The sequence below is a fragment of the Anser brachyrhynchus genome (assembly GCF_964034855.1).
Source record: "Anser brachyrhynchus genome assembly, chromosome: 26".
NCBI lineage: Eukaryota > Metazoa > Chordata > Aves > Anseriformes > Anatidae > Anser > Anser brachyrhynchus.
Genome location: NC_137719.1, coordinates 7010163 through 7022364, shown reverse-complemented (window position 1 = coordinate 7022364; position 12202 = coordinate 7010163). Strand labels below are relative to the sequence as shown.

The window sequence follows — 12202 nt, the reverse complement described above, 5'->3', positions numbered from 1 at the left end:
GCCCCCCAGCGCGCGGATTGGCAGCGCCGGGTAAGGGCCCCCCGCAACGCCTCGGGGCGGGCTTCGCGGCGAGCCCCGCGATTGGGCGGCCCGCTAACGACCGAGCCCGATAGGCCGAGGGGAGGCGCGCGGCTGATGACGCACGCGGAGCGGCCTGCCTGGGCAGCAGTCGGCCCGGAGAGTGGGCCCGGAGAGCGGGCCCGGCCGCGCCGGCTGCGGGCCGAGGAGCCGGGAGGGGGCGGCCCCGCTCCAACCCCAGCTCTGCCGCCCGCTCCCTGCCCGGCCCGCAGCGCCCGGCGCCCCCTCGCGCGCTCCCGGCGGCGCCGAGGCCCCGGGTTCCAGGCGCCCCAAGCGCCCGGGCCGCCGCAGCTCCCCCGTCCTCCCCGCCGTGAGGGGCTTGCCCCGGCCTTGCGGGTGGGGGCGGCCGGGGCCGCGCTCTTCGGCGGAGAGAGCAGAGCCTGCGGCCTCCTGCAGCCGCAAGCCGAAGGGGAACGGAGCCTCTCCCTAATTTCCTTTAAGCTTTTTTCTTTTTGCGGTAGACGTCTATCTGTAGAGCCTGTGAAACTCGGTACGTGACCCGGTTCCGCAGCGAGGAGCAGCCGGTCAGATGTTTTCCACTGCACTGTTTTACCGGCTTGCTCACCACATCGTAGCACTACTGAAAACACAATCCAGCCACAGTCAAACTGATAATTGTCACGCAAAATGCATCTCCGTTCTCGGCTGAGCGACTCCTTTGCACAACTAGAACAGGTGACTTGTGTATGCAGAGCAGATCTCTCGACTTCTGAGTCAAGCAGATGCCTTTGCCAATAATTTCTTGATTTCACTACCACTATAGTCCAAAAGGGCTGCTCCCATCAACTACTTTGAGAACAAATGTAAATACAACAAAAAAAACCCTTTTTATACCATGAAATAAGCTGTCTGAACATACAACCTTTATTACAGGGGAAGGAAGATGACAGACTACTGGTTAGAACTGCTGCAAAAGCACTGGAAGACTCGGGTCCGAGTCTCCACTGCTAACTATTCTACAATGTTGTGGGTGTATCTCACTGACAGTTATATTAGCAAGTTTGGAAGATGAGTAAACAGGATGGATTGACCATGTCAGAATGAAAAAAAAAAAAAAAAGCAGCACCGTTTAAAGTTTAAATTAGATCTCTTTGTGTACCACTATTTTCCCACCAAATGGGCCAGAGGTCAGCCTGTTGTCTCTGACGTTACCTTTTATTAATTCAACATGCACTAGGTGAGCTTTTTTACTATAACAGAAATAAAGGAGAACTCACCTATACATTGATTTATCATTTACACTCGTGATTTGTTTCAAGTGCATTTTTAAGCAGCAAGATGTTTTTTAAATGTCTAATTCAAATTACTGCAATGAATTATGCATTTCAGAGCAACAAAGTGGTATAAATTTTTCATTTAATTACAGCATTCTGTTATAAATTTAAAATAAATATATATCGTTTTAACTTCATCACTGTCTAAGAGGCTTTTGGAGTCTGTATTAACAGAAGTCGTATAGGCATCATAGACAGAAAACAGCAGCACATAGTTAAGCGTATGCAACAGCATAAATTGCTTGCACTCCTCATCAAAATAGTTAATATTTTACCTAGTTCACGATGTTGTTACTTCTTTATATTTCCTATGGTAACCTTGTTTTTTTTAGTCATCAAGAATGTCAGTGCCAATGCAAAAGAAACCATAGGGTAATTAATTATTTCTGCACACCAAAGGTAAAGGTTGCGGAAGGATGAAGGGGAATACATTTGTTTATAATCCTATAGAGTTATGAAAAACTAATCACAAGAGATATCTTGTCAAAATCCCTTGAGTAGTCTGGCCTTTGAAGAGTTGCTGTGTAGCTGGGATGCTAACTTGAAATTTAAACTTCTCCAAGAATTTTCCCATATCTTGTTGGCACCTGCAGAGAACAATTAACAGTTCCACCACTGCTTACTGCTGCAGAAATGCGGCCTGTCTGCTTCCAAACTGTTAGCAGAAGAATCCCATTTTCTTCTGAACATTAGTAATGCTTTTCTCCACAAGTGGCTCAGGAGCTTATATAAACTGGAATCTAAGAGAACATAGCAGGTGGTGTAGCCCGAACATACTGTCATGTTGCTGGTTAATTTAGTGGCAGCCTGAAAATAGTTCAGTAAAGGCATTATTCTCTTGTGAAAGTGCATGAACCCCCAGAGGAAAAGAGCAAAAAAAAAATGATTTGCAACAAAATGCTGTTGCCAAACTGTACACTGTCTTCACGAAAAAGCAATCCCTTGCTATCTGTTGGTTGCTGTATGTAGAATTCTGATGATTTAACTGTTAGCTTGTGATGTGAAAATAAAAAGAGAGTAGAAGAAAAAAGGCTAGTTTTCATCTCTGAAATACCAAACAACAACAATTAATTTTGTAAGGCTGACAATAATAATCTACTGCAAATTTTGAAACAAAATAGACTGCAGACTGACACTCTGCTTTCTAGGAAAACAACTGGGTTTCACTGTTATGTACTGAGTCGTTTCAGCAATGCGTGAGTAAGTATAGTTATGCTTACTCACATTATTCTCTGGAAATTACATTTATGTATTCATTAGCTTTTCAGAATTTAGCACCACAGCCTTGGAATTTAAGGCACTGAAGTACCTGAATTTCCACCCTTCCACTCAGGAAGAGGTGGGAGAAGAGATTAATTTGTATGGCGAATCCAACTCTGGGAAGGGCAGAGCTCCACAGTTTGCATGAGAGGAACAGAACTGTTTGTACAATACCTCGTACAAGAGCACCTCAAACTCCACTGGCTTCCCAAACAGTTCAAGTAACAAGCAATTCATGTGCATACTGAAAAACCTATTTGTTAAAACATCAAAGATTTCCTCTTGCTCAGAAGAGAAATTTCTCACCACAAGACATTGAACAAAGCCATTCAGAAAACACCACTTTGTTGCTTTATCAACTGTCTTCATGACGTTTCTTAAGATTTTTTCTTTTCTGAAAAGGGAAGCTTGCATGAATCTTTACCCAGCAGTTGTCCTTTAAGATAACACTGAAAAATGTGTACCTGACTTCGTGCATACACAGCTGTTTTAAAAAAAGGTTAGGGAACTGCACGCAGCACGTAACCACGTAGTATAAATAACAAAGTGAGATTATTTTAACCAAGTACAACCTAGGAGAGAATGCCATTATTTCGTAAAATTAGAATTTGCTCTTTTCTGCCAGCTTTTGACAGACAGTAGGTCCAACGCCGTACACCTGCAGGGCAGAGCCATGCTGCTGCCTGTATTAGCCTAGGGTGGATGCTCCCCAGTGGGTTCCCTCTGATTCCAGTGACAAAGAGCCAGCTCTGTGGAGCCTGCTGCAGAACCAAGACCAAAATACATTGAGATCCCAAGTTATCTCAGTGCTCATGCTTTGGCAACATATTTCTACACAATAAACTAAAGCTTATCACGACGACGTGCGTATCAAAGATGTAGAAAGTTACTGAAATTACCTCACAAAGCCGCCTAAGGAGAGAGCAGTTTTCGAGCACGTGCATGTGAGTGGTACGGGCACGGCACGCGGCTCCGCACGCCAACGGGCACTGCTATTTCAGAAAACACCACGTCAGTGTCTGTAAGGCAGAAGAACCGCGCGTCGCCGCTCCAGACACGAGCTCGGCTGAGCCCCACACGCGGAGCTCCCTCCCACCCCGCGGGCCGTGACCACCCGCCGGCGGCGGGGGCCCAGCCTCTAGCCGTGCCCCTGAGGCACAGCCTCGCGCCTCCGGAGCGCGGAGGCCTTCCGCAGCCGCGCGGCCCCAGCTCCCGGCAGGGCGTTGTTTCCAGTCAGCCTTCACCGGGCGCCGCCGCCGCCGCCTTCCCTCCCCGGCCGGCCGCGCACGCCCTGCCCGCACGGCGCCCCAGGCCGCCCGCGGCGCCCGGCTCCGCCTCTCCCTGCCGCGCGCTGCCGCCCGGGGCCCGGCCCGGCCCGGCCCGGCCCGCCGCCGCCCCTAGCCCCGGCCCCGGCCCCGGCCCCGGCCCCGGCCCCGCCGCCGCCCTCTCTCCGCGGCTCCTCCCGGCCGTGGCCGCGGTGCCGGCGGCCGCCCCCGCCCGCCGCGCTGTTCCCTGCGCGCGCCCCCGCCCGCCGCGGGCTGTTCCCCTCGCGCGCCCCCTCCCCCCGCCGCAGAGCTCCGGACCCAAGATGGCCGCCGTGTCAGTTTCGGGCTTCGCCGCCGCTCGGCCTCGGCTTCTCGGTTCCCGTCTCTCGCGGGCCTCGGTAAGGAGCGCTGCCGGGACCGCCCCGGCTCGGCTGCCCGGCGCCGGGGGCCGCGTGGGCAGGCGGCCGGCGAGCCCGCCGTCGGGTGGAAGGGGAAGGCCCGCCGGGCGCACCAGGCTCGCGGCCTGTTCCGGCCCCGCCGCCGCTTTGCGCCAGGCCCGGCCCCGGCCGCCCGCCGCTCCGGGGCCCGCCGGGCCTTCGCCCCGGGGGGGCGGCGGCTGCGGCTCGGCGCGGATGAGGCGGCGGCGCGGGCCGCGGGGTCGCGGGGCGAGCCGCGCTCCGTCCCCGGCGCGGGGAAAGGCGAGGAGGCGGAGGCGGGCGCGGGCCCGGCCGAACCGGTGCGAGGCGCCGGGCTGCGCCGCCCCGCTCCGGGGCGCTCGGAGCCGGCGGGGGGCTCGGCCGGCCGCGGGGGCCGCGGCCTGCGCCCCGCTTGCCCCGATCCCGCCGGCGCGAGTCCCGCGGCCGAGGCAGGCCGCCCTAGGGAGAGCCGCGCGCGGGGCCCGCCCGAGGGAGGGATGGGGCTGAGCGGTAGCAGGTGCAGGGACCGCTCGTCGCGCGGGGAGCGAGCGACCGCTGGGACAGGCCCCGCATCGCCTCGGCCTGGCCGGCGGTTACGTAACGTCCCGGGCACGGAGCTCCGCCGGGGGCCGCGCTGCCTCCGCCCGGAGCCCTCGCGCAGCGCTGGCCGGAGCCCACCGGGAGCGCGGCCTGGCCCGGCCGGGCGGGCAGGTCTCCCGCTCCGCGCTTCCCTTCACGTGTGTTGTTGGCGGGGTGCAAAAAAAGAAAAAACAAAACCAGAACTCTGGGCGAGTGCTGCAGCCCTCCTGGTGTGAACGGTAGTTCCGAATCGTTCTGGTACTGGATGCCAGGAGCTGTGCGATTGAGTCTGATGTCTGTATGCAAATGTGTTTTGCGTGTTGATAAATTCTTGAATACTTACTAGAAAGCAGAATGGAAGAGAACTGTGTTGATGACTAGCTTATGACTAAAACTTCCCTTGCAGGAAAATCATTATCCGTTTAATAAACAGTTTACAAATTCTTCGGGGATAGTGTACTTTTACAGTAGAACTTCAGCACAGCATACTGTTATCACACTAAGAAAAAGTCTTTGTTAAAGAGAACTAAAGGCTGTGAAGTAGAGCCTCCTACCCTTCCATCTGCATCTTTAATTAGCAATGACATAAGCATTTGTTTTTCATTTGTGTAGGGTCACCTGTTACTTTGTCTCCAAGTGTTTTCAGTGTGCCTCATCTATGAAAGATTATAATGTTTTAGTCTTCTTTTCTGCACTCTTTGGAAGTGGAACATTTAATTACAGTCTCAAGCTGTGTTTCTTCGCTTTTTTTCTTGATGGAACAACTGTCATAGCTTTTCTTAGCGGGAGGGAGTCAGACCTATGATTACGCTCTTGGAAGAGTTCTGAAAGTTCCTTGTTGTTTGCTCAAGACTCTTGATTATTCCGACTGCTTTCTATTCACATTTCAGGCAGTGTCTTCCGTGTACAAAAATGAAGAGAGCTGCTGGTTTGTTTTCTTTTGTTTGGTTGGGTTTTGATTGTGTTTTTTCGCTTGTGATTTGTATATTTGTAAGATCCTTGTGTGTTTTTTTTAATGTTAAGGTAGGTTGTGCTCAGCAGTGATATAAAACTTGTTGTAGAGTTTATGCTAACTTATGGACTGAAATTAAAAGGGCACACTTTTTCCTCTGGGTTGTATGGAGTTAGTTATTGCAATGTTAAACCATTTTTTATTAGCAGTGAAGATAGAATCTTAATTATTACTTCAGTGTAACAGAACTGTAGTAATGGATTAAAACTCTGCAGTGTGTGTAACGAATTAATGTTGGCTGCTATTTTTTTTAACGGTTCATTGGAAATATCTCTTCTTGCTCTCTTCCAGGCTTAATGTTACGGTTCTTCTGATTGTGAGTGTGCAGGCCAGAAGCTGAGGTGAGATTTGTTGAAATCTTTCTATCTTTGTGGAAAAACATTCTTGGAATTTATTTTGGGACTTGTTGGAAAGAATGAGGAAATTTCTAATAGTTTTGCTTTCCTCTCTGCAGTGTGAAAACAATTAATGTTTGAGAAAGGAGGAGTAATTCAGAACAGAAAACGTGTATGCTATGGTTAGCTGTTTCCCATCATCCGAGAATCTGTTTTCCCATCGTGTGAAACTTGTTCAGCATCGGGATAAAGGATAACGACTCTATGGATATACAGAATTCTTCACCATGGTAAAACTCGCCAACCCGCTGTATACGGAGTGGATTTTGGAGGCAATCAAAAAGGTAAAGAAGCAAAAACAGCGTCCTTCAGAGGAGAGGATATGCAATGCAGTGTCTTCATCACATGGTTTGGACCGCAAAACTGTTCTGGAACAGTTAGAGTTGAGTGTTAAAGATGGAACTATTTTAAAAGTCTCCAACAAGGGTCTCAACTCCTACAAGGATCCTGATAATCCTGGGAGAATAGCACTTCCAAAGCCCCGGAACCATGGAAAGTTGGATGGTAAACCAAACGTGGACTGGAATAAACTTATCAAACGGGCAATTGAGGGCTTGGGTGAGTCTAGCGGCTCGTCCTTGAAAAACATTGAGCGCTTTCTGAAGGGTCAGAAAGATGTGTCTGCATTATTTGGAGGTAGCGCTGCCTCCGTTTTTCACCAGCAATTGCGATTAGCTGTCAAACGTGCTGTTGGCCATGGTAGGCTCCTTAAAGATGGACCTCTGTACCAACTCAACACTAAAGCAACCACTAATGCTGAAGGGAAGGAGAGTTTTGAGTCTCTTTCCTGTCTGCCTCCAGTGTGTCTGCTTCCCCATGAAAAGGATAAGGTAAGGCCCAATTTACGCGAGCATCTTTGTGTATTTGATGAAATATGTCAGTGCAGAGTCACAATTTGAAGTCGATTTGTCTAACTTGCATCTTGTAAGGCTGAAATGCTGAATATGCTTTGAGGATCCTACTCTGTTCAAATTTCTGAGCATGATCTATGAAACTTGAATAGGTGATAATTTGTACGTTGGACCTGAAAACTGCAACCGAAAAACCGGCGATTTTACCTCTTACGTTTTGGTACACCGGAGCTGAATGGATGCTGACAGGCTTACTATACAGTTACGTTAGTGAACCGTAGGAAGTAAGCCCCCTATTTTCAAGATAGAGTGGATTTGCAAAGCAAACAATATCATCTTATTTTCACGTTTTTATTTTACTGATTCAGCTGCTTATCTGAATACAGATAACATTGCAAAGTGCTGATGAGCAATTGTTGCCTAATACTGTCATAGAGGCTTTAAGTGTTTGCAGTGAAGAACTTGGTTTCTGTCCCCATACGGCTTTGTTGTGAAATATAAAGAAAAGGTACATAGGATATAGCAGTTGAAATGAGGAGTGAAATCAGAAGATGTAGAGAGCGAAGGAAATGTTGTAATGAACAATCGTGGACTTGCACTCTCTTCTGTGTGCCTTACGCCCATCCTTGAATGTAGTTCATTATCCAAACCAAAGCACTTTTCTGTTGTTTTCTTTTATTTTCATGCTTTCTTTTTCCACTTTCTTCCATCCTTCTGCGTGCTTAAGGTCTTTGACCCTCCACTCCAACCTCGAGATCAAGTTTGTTGGAGTGAAACTGATACCGTCAGTATCTTTTCTGTCCTTGTTACGCTGCCGTGGGAGTGGAGTAAAACTGAAGTCTGCTTTTGTTTATTGAACATCGATTTGCCACTAATTCATATCTTTGTACTACAAATCTCCAGGACTTCTAGTACTTGAAATTTACTTTTTCTATACATAATAGATACACTCATCATCAGTGATGGGAATTTTTTTTGTTGTCACCTTCAGTGATGAGGTTTTCGAGTGTGATGATCATGGTTTTTTTTGCTAATTAGGTTCACTCTCCAGTGAGAGGGCTTGTTTATGATCTCTTAGGGTTTGAAGAGGTAAAACTACTGTAGGAGTCTTCCTCCTAAAAAATCTGAGTATCTGCTTTATCACCAGTAAAGATTCTCAGAAGTCTTCATTTAACTGTTCAAGTTCTACTGTGGATGGAGTACTTGCTAGTCAGCATGCTGTGTTGCGTGCTGGTGGAATGTATGATTAAGTAATAATATGTTGAAAATTCCAGCAGCTTCCTTAAGTACTCTGTCTAGATCTGTTTCCTGTGTACTACTACAACTATATCCGTAATAAAATTGGTAATGAAAACTGATTATAAACAAGCCTGGTACACGTGGGAGCTGAATTGAGAGTGGTAGTAACAGTGGAAAATATTAGCTGTGCTTATTATTATTAACACTGTGTGTTTCACAGCCTAATCGGTCTTGCGATGTGCCAAAACTCAGAACCAATTTGATATTCTTTCAGATTAAGTGTTCCCTGTTTTTTTCTTAGAACAGGACATATTGGTGTAGTGAGTGATAACATGATAAATATTGAATTTGGTTTGGGGTTCATTTCTGTCCCTTGGTGAAATATATGTGTCAATTTCTAGTGTGTGCATGTGCATAGAAAAATAAACATGCACATAGGTATGTGTGTCTGGGGCAGTTAGGTATGCTTATTTCTTCTCTACCTGCTCAGGTCTGAGTAGCTTGAACAATAAAAGGGTTGTTAATAACAATAGAAGGTGTTATGTGCTGTAAACTTTTAAACAGTAACTATAGTGGAAATCTTGCAAGGGATTTCCTCGTTAAATTCTGGTCTTTTTTTTTTTAGTCTTTGAAATAAGACCCTAGATTTCTGCTCTTCGTGTACCATTTCTGCGCTGTATAAACCGTGTTGATTTTCTTACTAGTTTCTTGAGTCATTTAGAAGATACTGTATTAAAACATCTATGTAAATTCTGTCAGCATTAATTGGCAAGTCAGAGGAAGCCAAAAGATCATTCGTATTCTACAGGAATTTTAACACACTTCTTTCTTAATGCAGACCCTATGTGATAATTTTTCTGCACTCTGTCTTGTATTAAATCTCAACCGGTTATGCACGTGCAAAAGGCTTACTATGGTATAATATTTTTTTTACTTGGTTCTTGAGACTGGCGAGGTTGTTTGTTTTCTTTCATGGAATTATGTAGACCAAATTCTTCAGGAATATCACTGCCCTGTTTCTCTGGTTCTTAGAACAGTCATGGCAACAATGTGAACAAACCCTTGGCCTCCCAAACCTGAGAAATCCTAATGACCTTTCTCATACTCAATGTCATTATCTTTTATCCTTGCACTGTTTGGTCTTTAACATCCTTTAAAGAACTCTTTGTGTATTCATATGATCTAAATTTATAATCCTTAAAAGTAAAATATTTCTTTGTTTCATTTCAAATTACAGTTTCCTATCAGCTGCAAGTGCTTACTGTCCGTGTTTGATAGCATCACTTTGTTAAGATGCCTAACAGTGAATGTTCAGTTCTGGATATTTTCCTGTGTATTATGAAATTATGCTTACGTGGTGGGAGATCTATGAAAGCTGACATTTTAATTTTATTTTAAAAGTTTAAGTAGTTCTATAGAAGTTTGTTTAGTAAATATTACTTTTCTTCAAGTCTTTCTTTCTGTGTTCTGTGAATACCTCATTACAGCATTCAGGCAAAAATACAGCAAGCTACCATGGTTCACTAGGTGGTAATGACATGCTGCTGACAATAAAGTTTTGATATCCTTGGCCTAAGAAACACTACTTGGATGAAAACAAGCAAATAAAACAAAACTTGCTGATGGGTAGAGTTCAGTGCTGAAGCTTGCTGATCTGTTAGTGACAACGGCTGACAAAAAGTTGTCTTTAATTTCAGTTTTAAGTGCTGAATGTGGCTCAACTCACATGCAAGCTTAATGGAAGGGGCCTTTTCTTTTTGTTCCTATTCCCGTAGTTTAGAAGGTAAAATGGGAATTGCACTTATGTGCAGTTGTATTATGTGCATTGTATTACTTGGGACATCTTGGACTAAACACTGGAAATGACTTTGGCACCTGTCCTACGAACAGTACCAGACTGGTAAGATCCACAGTACCTACTGCTGTTGTGGAAAGAAAAGTAAGAGAGGCTGGATGGCAAGTTGTTGCAATACCTAGAAGTAAAGGGAGTTCATGCAGAAATTGTAATGAAAGAGAAGACCGTTGAGCGTGTGCTTCGTGGTTATGTACCCGGTAAGCACTATCCCCTCAGAACACCTGGAAGTGGGGAGGTGTCAGGCCTCTCGCGTTAGGTTAACCAAGGAGGTGATAAGTGTGGAGCAAGGAATATTCTGCACTGAGTCCGCTATCCATCAGTGACTTCTCACATCTGTAGGGAATAAGCGATACTATACAGGCTGAATTTTGAATTACATAATCCCACAGTTACAGTGCGACTTCTACTGTAAAGCTCTGACTAAATATACATGAAAATTTTCTTTAAAGTTTCTCACTTCTGTTTCATGTATAATTAGCCTACTTGCAGACTGAAACAGGATTTTACTCTTTGAAGTGTTTTTTCTTAAGGAAAAATTGCCGTGTCTAGCATTTGTTCAGAGTAAGTTTTATTTCTTAAAAATTCCTGTAAATTATTATTTTAAAAAATGCTTTTTCTGAGGAGGTTTTAAAAAAAAAAGGCATAAACAATGGTACTGCTTTAACATATGCTGGGTATTGACATGTCTTTGGGAATAGAAAGGCTTGACAGAAAACATGCAGAAAGTTCTTAGGGATCATCTAGGTGAAGCTTTCTGGGGTATTTCACCACTGCTTGGTTGTGACTTGGATTAGTGATTCTTTTGTTTGTGGCTGGGGCAGGTGCTGCTGGGATGGTAGGTAGTTGATCTCTTTTTGTACTGACTCCAGGCATCTCTGCCAGAGGTTACCACAGCCGACGCAAAGACAGCAAGGGGCGTTTGGCTCCTCAACTAATGCCGTTTGTAGCCTGGTTTCTTGCTATGAAATGAAATTGTTGGTGTAAGTTAATGTTCAGTGCTGTGAAATTCAGCTGCAGCTGGAGGGGGGGAAGGAACCCGGAGTGAAGTAACGGGGCAGCACAGAGCACTCGCCTCTGTCGTCACCCGGCTGTGAGCGGGCAGGGCAGCAGAGGCCTCGATGTTGAGTTGGCCTTGCAATCTGCCATAACTTTGCTTTCTCGGTGCCACTAGTAGCTTTATTTCTTTGCTTCCTCTTTAGTGCAAAAGGTTGCATTTGCCAGACAATAAAGACTGATTAGTCTCTTTTATAGGCACTTTATCTGATATACTTTATTCGTGCATTTGAAGCATGAAAAGTAAAGAGTGTCTAATGCTTATGTGTGGCTATCAAATGTGTGTTATATGTTTAATAGCGAGAAACTTCTCATGCGGTTGTGTGCTGCATCTTCAGAATGTTTCAGGGAGATTGCAGTACTTCAGGAGTCTTTTTTGGTCAGAAACTTTGAAACAGATAACTGCTGGTTTTGGGGTGTGTTTGTTTGTTTTAGCTGATGGACAGTGTTGAAACAGAAGAGCTCGCTAAACCTGTGCTGGTCTGGAAAGTCCTGGGTTGCCTTTCTGAACGGTTCTAGCTGGTGTGGTAGCCTTTATCTCTAGGGATCTATTACCTACTAGTTCAAGTCTTACTGCATTGGCACTGTGCAAATGGGTATGAAAGGCATCTCATCTTAGAAAGTTTGGCATTTCATGTAAAATACCAATACTCCAAGGACATAAAGCAGGAGACAATGTAATCTATGTAACACATAGGAATTAGTAGCATGTTAGCTACAATTTCTAATCCCTTTAGTTGCTACAAAAGAATACACTCATGATATCAAGATGGAGAAAAAAAAAGGGTGCTTTGTGGCACTACTTACTGCAGTGTCCATCTTCTTTTAAAACCATTTAGAGTGTTTTTAAATTTGTGTAATATGATGGCTAGCAGGAGGAACCCAGCCACAGCCTGAATTCTAAGTTCAGTCAAAAACTAATGGA

At 45.9% G+C, this 12202-nt stretch overlaps 1 protein-coding gene and 2 long non-coding RNA genes across 3 annotated transcripts in view; 2 read left to right on the top strand and 1 right to left on the bottom strand.

Moving 5' to 3' along the window:
* Positions 1-359: 359 nt before the first annotated feature.
* Positions 360-1168, top strand: LOC308182917. The gene is made up of 2 exons (XR_013942153.1): positions 360-753; positions 952-1168. It is a non-coding gene; the product is annotated as an uncharacterized lncRNA (long non-coding RNA).
* Positions 1169-1418: 250 nt separating this feature from the next.
* On the bottom strand, positions 1419-3989 carry LOC308182915. Its single transcript, XR_013942151.1, has 2 exons — positions 3512-3989; positions 1419-3373 (listed from the first exon to the last, which is right to left on the bottom strand). It is a non-coding gene; the product is annotated as an uncharacterized lncRNA (long non-coding RNA).
* Positions 3990-4137: 148 nt separating this feature from the next.
* KAT6A (lysine acetyltransferase 6A) overlaps positions 4138-12202 on the top strand; it is a 44510-nt gene continuing 36445 nt past the window's right edge. The window contains exons 1-3 of the mRNA XM_080568254.1: positions 4138-4275; positions 6176-6225; positions 6339-7109. Of these exons, the coding sequence (XP_080424380.1) occupies positions 6507-7109 (603 nt within the window). The 5' untranslated portion in view covers positions 4138-4275; positions 6176-6225; positions 6339-6506. The remainder of the gene's footprint in view (positions 4276-6175; positions 6226-6338; positions 7110-12202) is intronic.